Source organism: Zootoca vivipara, chromosome 6 (assembly GCF_963506605.1).
Source record: "Zootoca vivipara chromosome 6, rZooViv1.1, whole genome shotgun sequence".
In the NCBI taxonomy this organism is placed as follows: domain Eukaryota; kingdom Metazoa; phylum Chordata; class Lepidosauria; order Squamata; family Lacertidae; genus Zootoca; species Zootoca vivipara.
The window spans coordinates 20,708,978-20,730,112 of NC_083281.1; the positions used below are offsets into that span (position 1 = coordinate 20,708,978).

The 21,135-nt window shown below is 42.5% G+C and overlaps 1 protein-coding gene across 2 annotated transcripts; it reads left to right on the forward strand.

Moving 5' to 3' along the window:
* Positions 1-5,563: 5,563 nt before the first annotated feature.
* On the forward strand, positions 5,564-20,477 carry LOC118086604 (galectin-5). Of its 2 annotated transcripts, none has more exons than XM_035118428.2 (6): positions 5,564-5,668; positions 7,895-7,989; positions 12,234-12,471; positions 16,427-16,546; positions 16,945-16,995; positions 18,218-20,477. In XM_035118428.2, the coding sequence occupies exons 1-6, from the start codon at positions 5,666-5,668 to the stop codon at positions 18,236-18,238; spliced, it is 528 nt and encodes a 175-aa protein (XP_034974319.1). In that variant the 5' UTR covers positions 5,564-5,665; the 3' UTR covers positions 18,239-20,477. The 2 variants fall into 2 exon arrangements, with proteins under 2 accessions (XP_034974319.1, XP_034974318.1); XM_035118427.2 differs by having other exon boundaries at positions 5,565-5,668; positions 18,215-20,472.
* The last annotated feature ends 658 nt before the right edge of the window (positions 20,478-21,135 follow it).

Here is a 21,135-nt window from a genome sequence, read left to right on the forward strand (position 1 = left end):
GGAGATCACACCGATCCACCCCACCCCACCCCACGGATCCTGCCGCCACCGATAACGCCACCCCCACGGACCAGGCCACCTCCACAACAGCCCTGGGCCTCTCCAAAAGACAAAAATAAATACCTCACTTCAAAACGTTAACTAACTTCTTCCTTTCTTCACAATTTCACACTAAGCCAAACAATTATTTAGCAAGCCTGACAGGCCACATTTAGAAAAGTGTGACCACTTTGTTCCTTCCTTGGTCCTGCTGGTGCAGCACTACTAAAAACATTTTACATGTCAACCTGGACTTTTGGTTTGTACCTCCCAAGCAAAAGAAGGAAACAAAACTTGCCTACTGTTTGTGGATTGTTTGGAACAAGACAAACCATAAGTCTGGGTTTGCACATATAATGGTAAGTCAAACCATGACTTAGCTTCTAATAGCAGCAGGAGCAGTGCAAAAATCCGGTTACAGGTTGGCTTAATAGAAACCCCGACATATGTCCTACAAATAAACACAAAATAGATCATGTTTTCCTGATAAATGTTGTTTAGTACATGGCCAAAGTCATTTCTAAATATAATATCTGATTATTGTGTCATATCGCAGGAAAAAAACCAGGATCTTGGATGTTTGCCTTCCCCATTGTAGAAGATAAGGCAAGCATTGATTTCAAGGATATTGTTTTGCAATTGCCAAAACCAAACTTCTCAAAGGGCACATTTTGAACAACATCTCTTTATACTTTTTCTTTTGACTTCAGTGGATTTAATGTGCAATAGAAGCTAAATGTTAAGTAATTATCTTATTTTTTATAAGCATTTTGTTTAAATTACTATTTTTTGACTAACTTATACTTTTTAAAGTTTTTCCAAAGTTTTTTTTTAATGGATAGGTGTTTGAGGAAAGATTAATATAAGTTTTGATGTTTTGTTAAGAAAACCTTCCATAAAGTCTATGATATGTGTGAAACACTGTTAGTTTTGATACGTAATTTCGATAGCACACGCCTTAGATGACAATTGCTCTGCACTCTGTGCATAGGTACCAGTTGTACTGCCCTAAATCAGCCTGTGCTGTCATTTTCTTGTTCTGTTCTTTCCCTAGGTCTCTGTCAATAGTAAAGAATTGCTGAAATACACCCACCGCATTCCATTTCATAGCGTCCGGGCTCTGGAGATCAAAGGGGATGTCAATTTGCAGAGAGTCTCTTAGGGTGAGTTGCAGGTTTTAAAAGCCTCCTATCCTTCCCCATTTAAAACTTGTCAACATGGTTTCTCTCTTGCTTACGGTAGGAAAACAGCCATTTGTCATTTGCCTTAGAAATGAGGCAATCTAATCTTAAAGGAGCTGTTGCTGGGCAAGTTTATTTATTTATTCATTACATTTATATCTCCCACCCTTCCTCCCAAAGGAGACAGATTTGCAAAGCAACAAGTGATAAAGCCATAAAAACACATTGAAAATAATTCCAATACAGATGCAGACTGGGAACGAACTTCAACTTGGTTGGAAGAGGAAAGTCTGCAGTAGTCAGTCAGACCTCTCTTATATAGGAACACCTTAGTCCTACTGATACTTCTGACCAGTCTCAAATAATTTGATGCTGGCCAAATCTGATAAATCAGGACAATGTGACAATGGATGGCCCAACTCCACATATGCTCGGATGGAGGCAGGTTATTTGGATCAGTTCCGTTGTGATGTCCATCCTAGTTTTGAAATCTTAAACTGCTTTGGTTGCTGTAGGGCAGGGATAGCCAATGTAATGCCTTCCAGAGGTTTTGGACTATAACTCTCATCATTCCCTGCATTGGCCAGGCTTGTCGGGAGTTGTAGTTCAAAACGTAGTGGGTACATTGATAGAGTTGCCATATTTCAAAAAGTGAAAATCTGGACACACTACCAACATGGCTGCCATACACCTGGATTTTCCTGGACATTTTAGCGATTTCCACCCAGATGCTCTTTATGAGGGCTGAATACTGAGTATGTCTGGGAAATTCCGGACGTATGGCAACCTACACAGCATTCGCTCCCCTTGCTCCAGCGGATGATCTTCCCTGGAAGACAAGGGAGGCTGAGACCCTGATGAATCTCCTGGATCTCTCAGTGGTGGATGATGCAATCAGTCACAGTATCATTCTGGACCACTTTGTTGGGCTGTGATGAATGGGGAATAGGTACCTGTGGTGCCAGTAATTCATTTGCATTTTTAAAATTATGTGTGGTTGTTGTTGTTGTTTTTTACAGGAACAAAACAAAAAGAGGGTAAAGAGAAGACAATGCTCAGAAAGAAGGCACAGAACAGAAAACAAATTTATGTTTTAAAAGGATTATAAATTGCTATACCATGTCTACTTACAATAAAATAAAAGAGAATGAAACTTCATATTTCTGGAAGAAATATTGTTGTCTAGTATATAAAAACGAGTCTGAGCTTTGATGGCCTCTTGCATATGGATTATGAAGAGTCTGTGAAATTTAGGAGGAGAAACCATTACTGCTCCAAGAAAATATCTTTTGCAACAGATCAGTCCTCTCCTTAAAAAAATAAAATTAACAAATACTTCCAGGCATGCCCATAATGGATCTGAGGTTTCTAGAAGTTATGGTGGGCGGAGATTCTGGAGGCATAAAATTGAAAGTGTCCATGTATGGATAAAGGTAAAGGTAAAGGAACCCCTGACCATTAGGTCCAGTCGTGACCGACTCTGGGGTTGCGCGCTCATCTCGCATTATTGGCCGATGGAGCCGGCGTATAGCTTCCAGGTCATGTGGCCAGCATGACAAAGCCACTTCTGGCAAACCAGAGCAGCACACGGAAACGCCATTTACCCTCCTGCTGTAGCGGTTCCTATTTATCTACTTGCATTTTGATGTGCTTTCGAACTGCTAGGTTGGCAGGAGCTGGGACCGAGCAACGGGAGCTCACCCCGTCACAGGGATTTGAACCGCTGACCTTCTGATCAGCAAGCCCTAGGCTCTGTGGTTTAAGGGAACACAAATGTGGGAACACAAATGTGCATATGGAAACACAAATGTGCATATGGAAACAGCAATCCACAGATAAATCTTAACCCGTTGTTATTATTAGCTACCCATCCTTCACCCTAAGGTCCCAGGACGCGTTACAACATTAAAACACAATGTTTAAAACTGTTTTTTAAAAACTTGCAGTGACAGAAATAAGGTGGGGCCAAAAAAATAAACACCTCAAGTCTCAAAAGCCAGGGCAAAGCGTTGTGTGTCCAGCACTTGCCAGAAGCAAGGTGTCAGATGCAGCTCTGTGGGGAGGGAGCCCCACACCTCATCCCTTCCCCTCCTTTCTCTGCCACTGCCAAGGCCCAGCCCCACATGGTGCACTGGTGCTGAGGGGCAGGCAGAGGGCAGGGCTGCCCTGGGTGGGAAGAAAGAGGAAGCGGAGAACAAAGAAGTCTTGAATTTTTTAATGGAAAAATGCTTTGTATGTCAACATCTAATCTTACCCCTTTCTAAAATTTATTTATTGGTGTGTGTTTTCCCCCCTTTTTGTCACTCTACCAAAGAATAGAATCAAATCAGGGTTGATGGGTTTTCGGCGGGCGGTAGAGGGTGTGGGTGTGCTGGTGAAGTGGGGGTGGAAATGCTCTGTGGGGGTAGGGGGCACAACAATGGGGTTTCAAGGCAGGTCAGGAGAAAGCATTTCCCCTATTTTCATATGAGGAATGTTGGAGGGTATGCAATCAATGGCTTATAGCCACGACATGGCTATGCTCCACCTCCACAGTTAGAGGCAGTGGTGCTTCTGAATTGCTGGAAGTCACAGGAAGGGAGAAGGCCCTTATACTTGAGTCCTGATTCCTGCTTGCCGGTTTTGTGGGAATGTTCAGGGAGGCAGGAGAGGATATATTGTTTAATGATATCCTTCCTAACTTGCGTTAGCAAGTTCTATAGCTTAGCAGAGTTTAAACATTCCCCTTTAAATACACAGTGGTTAGCTTGTTGCAGGCTTGTCTGAGCCTCTCAGTATAAGATTCCTGGTAAGATCCCTTCCTGTCCCTCTTAAAAAGAATAGACACAGCAATCTTATTAAAGTCAACACAAAAGTAGTTTACTCACAATCATTCAGTTCACAGTTTGATCCCTGAAGGCAGACTTAGGTTACAAAAGTATATGTACATGCAGAACTATCCCATAAGGGAGTTAGTCCCAAGTGACTGGTGACAGGCAGTCACTTGTGCTAACATGTAGAAAAACAAAATGGAGAAGAGAGAGGAGCTAAAGGAGATGGTGTACTCCTCTTCCCCAGATTAGGCCTCACACACACAGGCCTCTAGTCACATGCAGAGGAAGTTTGTCCCAGCTCAGGAGGAAACAGGAAGTTAGACTCCTGGCTGGTACAAAGCGCCCACTAGCATGTCCATTCTAGGAATGTTGTACTTGATTGCTATGTGTTTCACACCCCACAGGTTTCTCCCAGGAATCTGGTTGGCCAATGTGAAGACAGGATGTTGGACTAGATAGCCTGATTCATCAGGCTTACATTATTTTCTTGTGTGGTGGAGGTAAAATTCACATTTGCTGCTCTGTGCACTTTTGCCTCTGGCGCTGACCACCACTGGCATGTGCTCACCCCAAAACAATTGCCCAGAAGGGACCCTCGCCCCTGGACTGAAAAAGTATCCCTGCACCTAGGCTAATTATGGTGTTCAATTGATTGTTGCTCGATAATCCCAATGTTTAAGATGCATGTTGCAGATGATCTGTCACTAACTTTTCCTTCCCTTGCCTCCTCCCCTCAAGGGTTCAAGGCTAGAGGAGAGGAGGTAGAGTCCATAATCCTCCTGCACTGGCTTTTGGCACCTTCACTAGGGATTGTGGAGAAATTTGATTCAGTTTGCATTGAAAGAGAGCACACCTAATTCACGCTTCCCATAACAATATGAGAACTGAAACGCAGCCCTCCTTTGGCACATACTTCTCTGAATTTTGCAGCAAAATAATAGGCACAGGAATACTGGGGTAATGCAGAAATAAAAACACACATATGAAAATAATATACAGAAATGTGTTGTATTAGGGGAAATCAATTTGCAAAAATACGTGTACAGCCATACCTTGGATTCTGAACGCCTTGCGAATGAAACGTTTTGGCTCCCGAATGCTGCAAACCCAGAAGTGAGTGTTCCGGTTCGGAAACGTTCTTTGGAACCCAAACGTCTGACTCGGCTTCCGTTTGAGTGCAGGAAGCTCCTGTAGCCAATTGGAAGCCGCGCCTTGGTTGTCGAACGTTTTCGGAAGTAGAACGGACTTCCAGAACAGATTCCGTTTGACAACCAAGGTAAGACTTTATTAGGCATGACCACATACAATCGTGTTATAAGGTACCGTATGTTACAAGATATTCACACCAAAATGCTGATTAGTTTTCATGAGGGCTTTGGGGGGGGGGGAAGCAGCAACTGATGTGCAAATGTGGAGAGCTATACTTAAGATTGGAAAAATGAAAAACCGAGAGAAACCAAAATGGACAGACTGGCCCATCCCTGAACCTTGGCCTGAAGCTTGCTCAAAAGGAGCTGCCAGCATTGTGTCCCACCCCTTTCCTGAGGAATGTCGATGTTTGTTAGATGAAGCATTGCTTTCACTTTCACGTCAGGAGAACGTGAGACGAAAAGCTGACGAACCAGCTCAAAGATGGTGAGTGGGGTGCAGAGAAAGTGCATGTCAGAGGGGGAACCACCCTTTCTTCATGGGGGAGAGTGGTGGGGCTCCTGGCTCAGCCTTAACATGTGCTGTTGGTCCCCAGCACTGAGCTGTTGCTTTACCATCATCAGGAAAAGTGTCAGTATCTTTCTTGAAGTGTGACGCAGTTCACTTCTAAGGAAAGGATCGGCTCTTAACTGCCTTGTTTTAGCTGGCACACTCCCCCTATTTCCTGCCCCTTTCCTTAGCAGAGCACTGCCTCAGTTTCGCCTTGTGGGGAAATCATGTTGTTGGCTTTTCAAAAGTTTTGTGAATCTGCGTAAGAGTTTCTTCAGGATAGAAATCTTCCTCTCCATCCCATGTTCTGTGACATCACCTACATGGTTGAAAGTTTGGCTACTCTAAAGTAAGTCCCATTGTTAAATGGGGCTTGCGGGGCATGGGAAAGCAGCCTAAAGATGTTTGCAGAGAGTAGAAGAGCCTTTGCTCTCAGGAACTCAGGTGAGCAGAAGGCAGGTTGAGATCTCTCAGGAGTTATTTGTGTCAAATCGGCAAGAGTTTATGACTCCAGTTTTCTAACAGGATCTGTTCTTACTGAAAAGCTTACCTGACCCCAAGTTAGGTCGCTGAAAAAGGACACAGGGGTTTGGGGGTGGAGAACCAGGAGTGAGTTTTGGGCAAAAATACTTTTGATCTTGGTCCTGGTACTGATCATAAATTCCTTAGCTGAGAATGTGTTCTGAGGTTTCCCATTCCTTAATTTTTAGTACTGAGTCTTCTATGTTTTATGTGTTTAATATGTCTGGATTACCTATGTTTTGTAGATTCCACCCTCTCTTTTATGATTTTTATTGTCTAAATTATGCCAATAAAGGATGAATGAATGAATATTAGTATATAAATGCAGTTTATACTAGCACAGAAGATAGGGGTAGACTCTCAAAATCTGAGCTAGGGCTCTATGGAGTGTTCTCATCTCTATCTTGGGCCCTTGAAGGCCATGCTCTTAAAACAAATTCTTTTTTTAAACAACAGATACATAAAACTCTACCTTTAACATACATTCGATACACCTTTTCCTTGTCAAAGAATTCTGGGCATTCTGACATTACCCCTCAGAGAGTTATGATTCCTATCCTTTGGAACTTACTTCTCTGAATTTTGCAGTGTAGAAAATAATATGCACAAGAATACTGGGGTAATGCAGAAATAAAAACGCACATATGAAAATAATATACAGAAATGTGTTGTATTAGGGGAAATCGATTTGCAAAAATATGTGTATGAGGCGCGACTGCATACGAACGTGTTATACGGTATATTACAAGAATGGACACCAAAATGCTGATTTAGTTTTCATGGGGGCTTTGGGGAAAGAAACTGCACCTGATGTGGAAATGTAGAGAGCTATTCTTAGGATTGGAAAAATGAGAAATTGAGAGAAACCAAAATGGACAGACTGGCCCATCCCTCCCCTCCACAAGGATGTTCTCCCTATGGCCTGAACCTTGCTCAAAAGGAGCTGCCAGCATTGTGTCCTGCCCCTTTCCTGAGGAAGGTCGATGTTTTATAGATGAAGCTTTGCTTTCACTTTCACGCCAGAAAAATGTGAGACAAAGAGCTGACGAACCAGCTCAAAGATAGTGAGTGGGGTGCAGAGAAAGTGCACGTCAGAGGGGGAACCATCCTTTCTTCGTGGGGGAGAGTGGTGGGGCTCCTGGCTCAGCCTTAACATGTGGTGTCTAAATTATGCCAATAAAGGATGATTGAATTAATATTAGTATATAAATGCAGTTTATACTAGCACAGAAGATGGGGGTAGAGTCTCGAAAGCTGAGCTGGGGTTCTGTGGAGTGTTCTCGTCTCCACCCAGGGCCCTTGAAGGCTATGCTCTTAAAACAAATTCTCATTTCAAACAACGGATACATAAAACTCTACCTTTAAAATACATTCGACACGCCTCCCCACCCCTCAAATAATTCTGGGCATTGGGGCATTATCCCTCAGAGAGTTATAATTCTTAGCAACCCCTAACAAAGTACAATGAGGTGAGGAGAGAATGTGCTTTAAAAGTATAGCAGGTATGCAGCTGATATAAACCGTTTCCATTAAAATGTGAGTTCTCTTCATGACGGTTGGGATGATTTTGAGGCTGAGTTTTAGGCTATTGGATCGAGAATGTGATGACCTTATTTTTCCACTTTCCTCCCCACTCCACAGAGCTTTCCTGTTGCTGCTTCTTGGACCAATGTTGGAGGCCTCAGTGAGGGAAAGAGATTTTTTATCCAAGGCTTTGTCGGAACATACACAGAAAGGTTTGTCCAGCCTCCTGGTCATGTTCGATTCCCTTTGTTTTTCAGCAACTGTCCTGCCCCATCCATCTCTTCCTCTCAGACCTGACCCTTTTTCCTCTGTAACCAAAATCATGGATGTGGGGTGATGTATGCAGTCTGTCAGGGTAGTGAAGCTGCTGTGTTCTGCTGTTGAATCTTCTTGAGTTCATTTAGGAATACTTTACTTCAGAGTTGTGTAGTCAAAAACAGTACTCCATAAATAAATAAATGCTTATTGAAAATATATATTAAAAAGTTTGAAAACTTTGTTGCTGACTTGAATGTGTTATCAATTTTGCCACTTGATTTCATTGCCATTCGTTGTTCCAATAGACCACCACAGGAAAGAAACAACAAACAAATCAAAGTCAGGGGTGTGTGTGGGGGGGACAGATCCGCCCCAGGTGCCATCATGGAGGGAGGCATAGTTGTCAACCTTCCCGTTTTTGGAGGGAAACCCCGAATTTAAATCCGTTTCCTGCTGCAACCCTGGATTGAAAAAATACCCCATAAATGTCCCGGCTCCCGGCTGGCTGCTCACTCACTTGCCGGGCATGCACAGAAGTGATTTCTGGTGCCCAGACATGCGGACACGGACAGCCCAGCACCGGAAGTCGCTTCTGCACATGTCTGGACATGCGCAGAAGCGATTTCCGGTGCCGCTCTGCCCATGTCTGGGCACCGGAAATCGGGCAGAGCTGGCACCAGAAGTCGCTTCTGCGCATGTCTGGACATGCGCAGAAGCGATTTCCAGTGCCGCGCTGCTGCTGATCCCTTATTTTCCAATCCAGAAGTTGACAGCTATGGAGGGGGGTGACAAATTATCAAGGAACAATTACTGCCCTACTAGGGCGGTTCATAAAAAAACCTTTTTTTTGAAAAGGCCTGCTCCAAAGGTCTTATCTTACTACACTAGGGATTATATGAAATTTCATGCATTATCAGTTAATATTGTGACCCTCCTCTACGAAAATGGCTGTTTACTTGGCCATTTTCCTATGTCGTGAAGGCTGAAATTTCAACAAAGCATGTGCTTTTGCTAGACTCTTTTCGGACACCTGCTAAAAGCATTCTTCTTTAGGCAAGCATACCAAGATGCTTAGGAAGTTGAAGTAATTATAATCTTAATATTTTAGCTTTTGTATGTTTTAAAGTAGGATTGTTAATTTTTTTTATTTTACTGCTGTGTTTTTTTTGTTTTTTGTTTTGGTAAACCACTTTGCAGGTTTTTTAAAATAAATTTTATTAAATAAATAAACAAGAATTATAAATAAAATAACACAAGGCAAAACACAATCCATCCTGTAGATTTAAGTATCTGTCCATAGTCGCCTACTTGTTATCAGAGGCTCAGAATCCACATTCCTTTGTAATAAAATATGAAATAATGATTAAATGATTAATGATTACCCAATGATTAAATATTGCAAACAGCTGCACTGCATGTTATCCAACTTATTAACTCAGTTCAGGTACAAAATCAGCCAGCAAACATATCTGCTTCCTTCAAGACAGGGAGAAAGTCAAGTTTTTCTGTGCTGCATCATTAATCAGCGCCATTTTAGAATGCACAGGAATTGATTTATTAGAGGCCAACCTGTATAAGTCAGCGCCATTTTGTTTCTTCTTTTCCTTATCAAGTCTCTCGAATCAAATAATGCTGTGCAATTAAATATCCAATTATAAATGAAAGTCCATCTGTACTCCTCAAAATAAATTAGGTTTATTAATGGGGCTTGGCATAGAAAAGCCATTTGTAATACAGTACAGTGGTGCCTCGCTGGACGAATTTAATTCGTTCCACAGGTCTTTTCTTATAACGAAAAATTCGTCTAGTGAATCCCATAGGAATGCATTGAATTTTTTTTTTTGCCCATAGGAACGCATTAATTGAATTTCAATGCATTCCTATGGGAAACCGCGATTTGCTAGATGAATTTTTCATAAAACGAATTCGTCTAGCGAGGCAACCTCCACTAGAAAAAAACCTTTCGTTAAGCAGAAATTTCGTTAAGCAGGGCATTCGTTAAGCAAGGCACCACTGTATTATATTAAAAAAAGAGCACATACCGCATAGATCTGAATATCATGATAAGAGTCTCCTTTAAATCGAACTTTAAAGTCTAAGCCAGGGGCTGTAAAAATCTGCAGGTTTTTTCCGTCTCCTGCAGTCCAGACTATGTCTGCTAATTGTCCAAATCTAATTATTTTATAAGAGCAGATATTCCCGGCTGTGGGAGTGGCTTTGGAGAGTGCCGGCCGTGTTGTGATCTTGACCCAGTGTCCTGCCGCTTGCACCTTGATGCAAGCTGACAATCTCAGACAATCTGTGGGTCTTCAAGACAGTCCTCCCCCACCCTGGGGAGTCTGCCAGGGCTAATTACCCCCATACCAGCCCTGAATTCCTGGCACGGCTGGGGTCCTATCGTATAGGAGTCAGCCATTTCCCATCACAGGAAGTTGGCTTGCACTTTCTCAATGGCCAGAGCAAATCTTGCGATTTGGATGTTAATGAATATGTCTTCCCCTGGAATTTTATTTTATTTTTTATTTTACTGGTTTTGCGTTGTTATAGCTGAGAGCCAGTGAGCATCTTATCACAGAGGTGTCTTGGACTGCAGGGGCACATGCACCGAAAGTCCTGATTCAAGCTGCTCCCTCAGCTCTCTGTTTTGTCAAGGAAGGAACCGGGAATCGGGGATAAGGACCTGGGAACAAACTTCAGCCTGTTATTCTTTGGAGGGTTAATTCAGAGAACTGGCAAGTACATGCCTTGGTAGAATTATATTCATGCTTAAAAGACTCGGTGAGGATAAGCAGTGGGCATGCTATAGGTGCACAGAAATTTTGCTGTGGTGTGCCACTTCCCAGTTGTACTCCCTCAGGTCAGCCTTCATGAGTCCTGCCCTTTCCAAACCTTGCCTCTCTCTCTTGCTCCATTCTCCCCTCCACTTGGCCTTTTCTTTTTTCAATTTTCTTCCCCCCCTTTTTGGTTTGCATGTTTATTTATTTTTGTTTAAATAATACAGGGGGGAAAACAACAACAAAAAAGAAAGAAAAGATTGAAAACAATCCAAAAAATAAAAATGAAAACAAATATTACATACTTATCATATAATACGGTACTCCCTCCACACCTATAGCTTCCCTTCACCACAATTCGACTTTTTTGAATCTCTATTTCCGCCTTTATCTTTGCATTCTAAAAATGTATCATCCTATGTATTTCTTTTATCTATTCTTTTTTCCAATTCATAGATATACTTTACATTTTTATTCTAGGCATATTAGCATATCTTTCTTAGAACAATATTTTAACATATAATCTTCTAAACATTTCCATTCCTTTTTTAATTTTTTATTTGACTGATATCCTATGATTGAGGGTATCTTTGCCAGTTCTAAATATTCATTTAATTTGCAAATCCACTCCTCTTTTGAGGGCATGATTTGAGATTTTCATTTAGAAGCAATCACTACCCTGGCTGCCGTAGTTGCATATAGAGAAATTCTTTTTTTTTCACTTGCGGTATATCTTTCCCTATCAAGCCTAGGAGATATGCCTCTAGTTTTTTAACAATTGGGATTTTCAACATTTTTAAAAATTCCTTATGTATTGCTCCCCAAAATTTCTTAATCTCCTCACAGCCCCACCACATGTGTGTTGTTGTTCCTGCTTCTTTGTCCACTTGGCCTTTTCAGTTCCGTTTCCTCTGCAATTGACCGCTCTCTCCTTCCTCACAGTGCTTCTTTTTTTTTTAAATAGATATTTATTGATTTTCACAATAGAAAAAGGGTTTACAGAAAATTAGAAAGGGTGGGGGGAGATATGAATACAAAAAAAACACAAAAATACAACAATCAAGAAAAACAGAGAAAACCACAAAATAAAAAAAGATAAAAAACTGTATAACTTATCTTTATCACAGTGTATATTGGGACCTCCTCGGGTTCCCGTCCCTGTGTTTCTCAAACACACTTCTAATTTAGCAAATTCTACCTCTAAATATTCACTTTTAATACTAAATTTCTTATTTTCTATTCTAGAATAACCTCTTTTACCTAATCCACAGATTTATTTACCACTTAATTTCTATTCTTAAAATATTACTTTAGCATAATAATGCCTCTGGTTTCTTGACAAATGTGCCTTTTAGCACTTTCTTAAGTTCATTATAAATCTTATTCCAGAAGTCAACAGTGCTTCTGCCCTTCTCACATTTCAGATTTGCAGTGAATTTCCTGTGCCCCAATGGCGACATCGCCTTCCACTTCAATCCGCGATTCGATCAGTTAAAGCCGGTGGTCGTGTGCAACACGCAGATGAAAAGTAAAAAACCGCTCTGGAAGTTCTGGGAGAGCGACGAAGACTTCTGGGGGAAAGAGGAAATTGCCACCGGCACACCTTTCACGCAGGACAATTCTTTTGACATGACCATAGATGTTGAGAGTGGCTGCTATCAGGTGCTGTGGGACTGGGGTGGTGAGCCACGTTACTCCATTTGATAGCAAGCAACCTTGAGTGTCAGCTGGAAAAGAAAAGGCTGAGGAGGAGAGGAAGACTCTCCTATATTCCTAGAACCAGAAATGTTTTAGGATTTAACCAATCCCCAGATGCAGCAGGGATTCAGTTGCTGAGACTGGTCGAGTCGCTAAGGCTAAGCAAACAAAGCAGGGATATGCATTGTTAGCAGAGACTCTGTACCAGGCAGCAGAGGGATGGGGCCCCTTCTTCATCTCTGTGTCAGTTAGCAGAGTTGCGCTTAGGATCTCAGCTTGCCTGAGGTGAGCTAGGGGAAAAAGGTGTCAGTATGTAAGAGGTGGCAGGCTGGAGAAAGGCAGGGATCAAAGCACCATGTGGGCTGACAGCTTGAATCCAGAATCGTGGCCATGAGAGAAGCAGGACTCATCGTAGGCTCAGGTTGTATATATGTGTAAATAAACCATCTATTATAAAGACACCACAGTCTTTGCTGTGCCTCCTTCCCAAAGGAAACACGAACCCTGCTGGGACCCCTGGAGTCTCGCACTGGTGTGGAGATTGGGGTGGGGGTGCAACAATGCTGGGTAAATAACCGAGGAGAAATACAGGGGTTTGCTTTTTTATTTATTATTTGTTTAAGTCATAAAACTTATATGCTGCTTGGTTTTGGTGGGAAAAGGCCTCAAAGCAGTTTATTTAAGGGTCTAGAACTAACTAGCCAATCAGAATTCAAGTTGCCTCAGCATGGAATATGCCAGGGCATGTCCACACGTAACATGGCTCCACACTTTCTAGACACAGGTCCAGGCAGTGTTTTGTTTGTCCCCCCAGGAAAAATCAGTGTTTTACCATTAATCAGAGCAAACTGCAACCCACAGAAAACTCTATTGCTGTTTGCTCTGATTCAGCGGTAAAGAGTGGTTTTCCCCAGGGGAAAGCAGGAGGAGGAGGAGAAATGTGGGATAAGCCCTTAGTGTGAATGTGTAGGCTAGCAGTGAAGTGTGAGTGTGTCCCTGTGGGTAAAATATTACCTTATTCAGCACTGTGGGAACTGGCTTAAAAGGAAATAATAGGGCTAGTGAGCTTGCCTCACCACAACGCTGCCTCCCTACCTACCCAAAATCTTGTTTCTGACTCACCCACACACTTTTCTCAGGCTTGGGCTAAAACAAATGACATCAGTTGTTCTTAATTAAATTTCTCAGTTGCTTTATCTTGCTCAGAACAACCCAAAGCACCTTACAACTAATCTAACTTCTGAGCTATAAGCAGCTAAATATTCAGAATTGTTTTCTTGATTACGAATGCGGCATTCAAATCTGTGTGAGGTATTATGCAAACAAAGGCAGGGGCTGAGGGGGTAGAATGTTGGGGAAGTGGCAGTTGGAAAGTGACAGTTGCGTGGCTTTTTAATTTTTTTAAAATAGTAAATGTAAAGCTGCAGAAAAAAAGAAAGCGCTCCATCTAGTGGCGGAAGCAAAGAGTACAGTATAGAGAAAACATAAAACCTGGGTAGAAATAAGGCTAAAACAGGCCAAGTGTCTGCTCCTTTGTTCTAGGGTGGAGGATTTACACATAGAAAAACAGAGCTTTGTGTAGGTGTGTCGTGCAAATGCTCCCCACGCTCCTCACGGGGCTGGAAAGGGGTTAGTTTAACCTCTGGTTTGTTACTAAAACTGAATTACTGTGTCACGAAATGATTCACGTCTAAAAAGTGTGTCACTAACATGAAAAGTTTGGAAAGCTCTGAGGTAGAAGCTTAGCCCCCCTCCCCCCCAAGCTGAGGCTGTAAACCTCTGTAGTGTAAGCTGCACTGATGATCTAAATGGCAGAAAGGAAGGGCAAAAAACATGTTAAATTAAATAGAAAACATCTGGACCATCTTAAGCATATCCGGGGCTGTGGTTCAAAGATCCCTCCGGCACACCCCCCCCCCATTTCCCAGAGTTGTCAAACCATTTTTTTAGGGAGCTGACACCACGCTTACACATTATCTCTAACAAGCCCTTAGAACAAATGAAAATGAAATGAAATGAAAAGGCAGAAGAAAATCTAATGAAGTCCTCAATTCCAAAGCAAGACTCATTCAAGACTCAGCAGTTCTTCTAATTCATCCTCAGGATTCAAATCAACACATATCAAAAAGTGAAAGCAATCACCAGTTTGTTGTTCTTTAAATAAATTAATAAAGACACAGAGAATGAAGTTCCCGGCCAATTTGGGTTTAAGTACAAAGCTGACGTTTTCAAATATTGTGGGGAGTGGGTGTGGGTGTAAAGCAGTGACATCCTGAACCTAAAAAGGACCCAAAACTCGGGTCACAAAGTCTGCAGCCCTAACTGCACTTACCTGAGAGTAAGCCCTGCTAAATCTAATAGGACCTTACTTCTGAGTAGACAGTAGGACTGCAGCAAGAAACACAGTTGGGAATTAGGGCTTTCTGTTTTAAGTCTCAACCAGAGGAAAAATGTAATATTGGAGATTAGGGAGAAAGAAATATGAATATGAATACATTGGGGGGAGGGGGCTGATGAGAGACCAAAATCCACAGGTAGCAAGACAAGGCACACTTTCTGAGGAGCAAGTCTCACACACAGTTGCTTGGGGCGAGGTGTGTGTTTTTCAGATAAACGTAGAATTGGAAGGGACCCTGTGGGTCATCTAGCCCAACTCCCTGCAATGCTTTTTAGCTTGCATTGATCTCAAAAACCTTCAGTGCCTTTTTCTTTTTAAGTTTGATAGGCAATTAACAGGCTTGTTTCACAAATAAGGGAGAAGGAGTGTTGCTGGCTTGGTTTGGTTTGCCTTTGTTCTAGTTTTCAGCATGTGCTTAGTACTGTAGTTTCAGGCTGTGAGCCGCTCTGGTATCTATGGGTGGAGGGCAGTACTACTACTAGTAGTAATAATAATAATAATAATAATAATAATAATAATAATGGTGATGATATTTTTCGCAGGGCTTGGAGTGAGTGGGTGATGGCCAGCTGGTGGAATGAATGGGGTTGGTGCTAAATGGTCTTGCATGCTTTACAACCCCTAGGGACCTTATTGGTGGGGTGGGGTGGGGCCGGAGAAGGAGCCCTGAAGAAGAAGAAGAAGAAGAGCGAAGGGAGGAGGCTTCCCTTCCCTGGGATAGAGTTGCCCGTAACATTAAACACAGGGCACGATTCCAGGGAGAGAGAGAAACCAGGGCAGCAGCTGCTGCTACTCATGGCTCGGGCTAGACGGGCAAGGGGACCTGCAAGCAGGGCTGCAAACCCAGCGCAGAGACTCCTCCGCTGGCTAGAGGAGGAAGAAAGGGGGCAAGTCGGGGGGGCGCCTCTCCTCCTCCTCCTCCTCCTCCTCCTCCTCCTCTTCTTCTTCTTCTTCTCTTCCTCCCTCCCTCCCTCCCTCCTCCTCGCGCTCCGCTTCGCCTTCGCCCTCACCCACCTCCCTCTTACCATAGGGCGGGTGGGCGAGAGAGAGAGAGAGAGAGAGAGAGAGAGAGAGAGAGAGAGAGAGAGAGAGAGAGAGAGCGCACTGCATGACAGCCAGCCATATAGTTGGCGGGGTGCAGCTTCCATCCTAAGCCTTTGCAGGGATCACTCTCCTCCTGTAGAGGCTTGGGAAGGAAGCTGCATGCCTGCCAGCCATATGGTTGGCAAAGCGCAGCTGTCAGACATGCAGGGAAAGGGGGGGCCGCTGGCAAAGCCGCGCAGCTCCCCCACTCACTGGGGTGCCCCTTAGAGGCCAGCGCCCTGGTGCAATGAACCACTAAGCCTCTGGGAAAACATTTACTCTGGAATAAGCTTTAGTGAAATAGCTGACAGTCAGGTATGCCCCACAAGAACTTACATTGTATTAAGCCTGGTGGTCTTTAAAACACCTGAAGCCTTCTTCTTGTACCTGCCAACTGGAAATTGAATGAGGGACTACTTGTTGCATTTTTTCCTGTAGGTATATGTCAATGGAAATCACTTTTTAGAGTACAAGCACCGTCTTCCCCCCAAAAGAGTCCAGACCTTGGAGATCAAAGGTGATGTCTCAGTGAACCACTTTGAATTTTCTGAGACTAAAGTGAGTTGGTTTTTCTCCTCTTTTGTCCTTAACTTAAACTTGCCAGTGTGGTTTATGGGGCATCTAACCTGGGAAACAGCCATTTGTCAAAGAAATGAGGCTCCTCAAAAATAATTTGAGGAGGCCCTCACCTTTTTACCTGCAAGATTCTGGACAGGATATTAATGATTTCTGGGAGAATGCCTGACTTCTGTTTTTACTGTAAATGATTCAGCATAGAGTTGGAAAAGATGGATGAGACTACATAGCAGTTTCAGGTCTCTGAGGATGAAAAGTTGAAACAAGAAAGCTTATGATGCAAGTGGGCTGGATTTCTAAAGCTTAGACCCCACTGTCTGAAGCCATGCACTTTTCAACATCTGCTCTCATCCCCTGGTATCTATATCTTTGTGTTCCAGGCTCCACCCGCTTACAGCCCTCCTGATTCCGGTGACACCACATATGACAAAGTAAGTCAGCCCCCTGTGTTTATTTTCACTTCTTTCCCAATAATGGATGAAGCTGGTAATGATTTTTCAGTAAGTTCAAGTCTGCACATCAGTTTATAATTTTTTTTAAAGTCCTCATGAAGATTCATTAGCAGTTTAATTGAATTTATTGTGATATGCACATGTGTGTACAATTTTGCCTAATGGGCCTTTTTTTTTGCAAAGCAACTTTCCCTAATAGAATGCATTCTTATGTTGTTGTTTTTAAAATGTACTATATGCATCTTTGCACACATTATTTGGCTTGGAAACTGCACTGCAATATTTGGAAAAATGACTTTCAAAGGATGCCTGTGTTTTGGTTTGCGTACTGTTTAGGAAACTCTCAATTAAGGAGGTTCACTTCCTAAGTGCAAACTGAATCAGATTTCTCCCCCATGCCAGCCAATATAGTGTATCCTACATGAGATTGCACCTCTGCCTTCCATCTTAATACAGCCTGCAGACCTTTGGGCTTTACCATGATGTCCAAAGGCATATTTTTCCCTAAAAAGTCACTGCCTCTGCTGGCTAACAGAAGCTTAGGGTTTTTTGGGTTTGTTCAGAGCACTTATCCTTAAAAAAACAACAACAAAAACTTTGCTTTTACTCAACTTTTAATGCCATATGTACAGTGGTACCTCGGTTTACAAACACAATTGGTTCCGGAAGTCTGTAGTTAACCTGAAGCGTACTTAACCTGAAGCAAACTTTCCCATTGAAAGTAATGTAAAGTGGATGAATCCGTTCCAGACGGTCCGTGGAGTACTTAAACTGAAGCATTCTTAACCTGAAGCGAACTTTCCCATTGAAAATAATGGAAAGTGGATTAATCTGTTCCAGACGGGTCCCCAGAGTACTCAACCTGAAGCGTACTTAACCTGAGGTATGAGTGTAATTGGTTCCGGAAGTCCGTACTTAACCTGAAGCGAACTTTACCATTGAAAGTAATGGAAAGTGGATTAATCTGTTCCAGACAGGTCCGCAGAGTTCTTAAACTGAAAATACTCAAACCGAGGCGTACGTAAACCGAGGTATGACTGTATTGAGCACTGCAATGGCAATAAGCAGTCATCCCAGCCTCCTCATGGTTGGGCAAGCTTTGACCCCATTTCCTTTATGACAGTCTTTCACAAGCCCACCTAGGTTGGTGATAACTTGACATTGACTTCTTTTCTTTTCTTTTGTCTCTGCCACTCAGCAGGAAGAGAAGCGTGCTCCATAAGCAAAGTCAACTAAAAAAGTGAAGACCCAAGATGAGCCTGCGTGATCCTTTGGAAAACGGAAGTCCTGGCTGGTTGGGTAAAGGGATGGATGCTCTTTTCCTGACCTCACTGAGGATGGAGTTCAGCTGTTATGTGCAGAATGAAGGAAAATTAATTAGTGTCAAGAAAATCGGTAGTTAGCAAAATATTTGCACGGTTTCTATATACTGTACTATATACTGTATATTGTAGTGTTCTGTTCTATATACTGTACTATATACTGTTATTGTTGGCTGTTGTGAGGGCAATGGGAGACTGTAAAACAACAAGGCTTGAGGAATAAACATCGTAAATTCAAGTAAACTCAAGTAAACTCAAGGCCCTTCAACAGTCACCAACAATGCTTTGTTACCAGCAGATCCTGCTAGCCGCCCACAATACATTTCCTGGAAATCATTCGTTAGGCAAATGTTTGCAAACAAATCCACAATTTCCATTGATGCCTTTAGGAATCAGTTATCTCGGTCCCCTCCTGCCATTGTTTCTTTTCCTAAAATGGCTGCAGCCAACCAGCTAGAGGGAATTCAAAGTGTGTGTGTGTGGGGAAACAGATTTGTCCAATCTCTCTCCCCACTCCCTTTCCCCACGGTTTCTGTCCGAAAATGGCTGCCACTGACCAGCCAAGCACAACAAGTAAGGAAGTGGACAAACTTCGGCTCTTTGGATATCTGAATCTGTGGGGTGTATAATGAGGTTTGGGCATGATTATTTCTGTTTGGATAAGTGAACTGGCAGATAGTGAGCAGGTGGGCAACAGGACCTGCATGTTCTTTATGCTGCTTGTGTTTATGCTGGCTTTTAGGTTGCTTTTTTGGGCTGACTGATAAGTCCATTTTAATATTCTTCTGCTTTAATTTGTCATGTTAATAGCTTGATTAGCCACCTGCAAAGGTGGTATAGAAGTGAAACAAGCAAGCTTGGAAATTTTAAATATGTAAATAAGTGCTAAATAAATAACAGAAAAGTGTGATCCTCTAGGAATTCTTGCGTTACTTTTATGTAATTTCTCTAAAATGCATGTTACATCAGGGACAATCCTCCTTGCCAATGGGGCAATCCTCCTTTTGCCCATGCACAACCAGGAGCACACTTTAAGACTGCCATTGTGCATTGGTAGTTATGTCAGGTGTCGGGCCAGTGGACATGGACTGGGGGAAGAAAGGATTTGCAGGCCAAATTGGGACCAGCAGCCAGCCAAATATGGCCTGCAGATTGGAGGTTGCTTCACACCATAAAAGATCAAACGGAGACTTTTGATGATATTAAGATTGGCAGAGACAATTTTCAGCCCACGTGTCAGGGGTGGATACAGCCTTAGGCAAAAGCGAGCAGAGCAGGATATACTGTAATGTTTGCCTTCCTCCGGTAGGCTAGTTTCTGCACAAGCACACACCTATGTTGTCCCTCCAGGCAAGGAAGTGGCATTATTGGAGTTCAGGGAGGCATTCCAGCCAGAGAAAACACTCAAGGAGCATTCACAGCAGGGCCAGTGATAGATGTGGGGATGTGGCTGGGTTTTTCAGAAGCAGGTCAGGCAAAGTTTGAACCTGCTGAGTCTACCACGATTTACAAAAATGCAAACACAACACACTGACTAATAACTGTTAGTGAATATATAATTGGTTATGATGTCATTCAAAATATATGAATAAACCACTTCAAAATGATGTATATATCATACAACTCATCTGTGACGATCACCCAAATTAGGGACAGCATAGAAGAAGTTAAAGGGATTAGCCAGTTAGAACCCTAGGGGGCGGGGTTAGGAGGACTATATAAACCCACCCCTGGGAGGAGAAGGGTTGTTGTTGTTGGGGCTGGTTGTGGAAGGTTTGAGGGGGCAGTTGAGAGAGGCAGAGGGTGAGGCAGAGGTAGCGAGGTAACCAGAAGGGAGAGAGAGTTTGGAACTGTTCTTGATTATAAGCTATAGGTATAGGCCAGTATAGGAACTGTTATGAAAGAAAATAAGAACTAATCTTTTGGAAACCACATGCTTATGTACTAAATCTAAATCAACCCAGTTTTTTCCCAACGTTATCCCTGACTGGAGTGAGTGGAGAGATTACCAGACATACACTGGTTGGTGGCAGCGGAATTAAAACGTGGTTGGTGCAGGTACCAACGGACCGTGAAACGTCTGGGGGTTCTTTGCAGGTTGAGGTACCGTAACTGCCACATCACCTCACAAAATATACAAGTAACTACAAGATGTTTTATATATATCAGAGTCAAACAAAGAATCAAACAAATCAATGAATAGCGAGGAACACCAAGCCGTCTCTCAAAGAAAGGCGTCTAACAAATGTCCCAAAAGGACAGTATACCTGGAATAGTTCAACTGTTTCAGAATAAAGTCTTCATCAGCTGGAAATGGAATACATTTGCATTGCATTGTAAGCAATAAATGACAACAAAACTGAGCAACCTGCATGTAAGTTATACAGTAGAACAAAATATATAAAGAGGTACATACCCAATAATTATCAATTAAATATTCATACCAGTAAGGATCACGCTAGTGGATCAATGCTCACTGGATAGTGCAACACAAATGCATAGGACATATAAAGTTCACCACAAGTGTCTCAAATAACAATTAATTGCGGACAATGTAAAGAAACTTAGAGGAACAGTGCGTCAATTCTGGCATCACAATGCAAAGACAGCCCATAAAGTGACAGACTTAAAATAGAACAGATTTGGATGGTTTTGAAATAGTATTTAAATACAAAGGATTTTACATAAAACTGATTTTAAATAAAACAATTGAAGTCGAGTTCTGAATTCATCCCCCCAGGATATGTGGATTTAAACAAATAAATTAAACAGGTTTCTTGTTGATGCAATAGCTGTT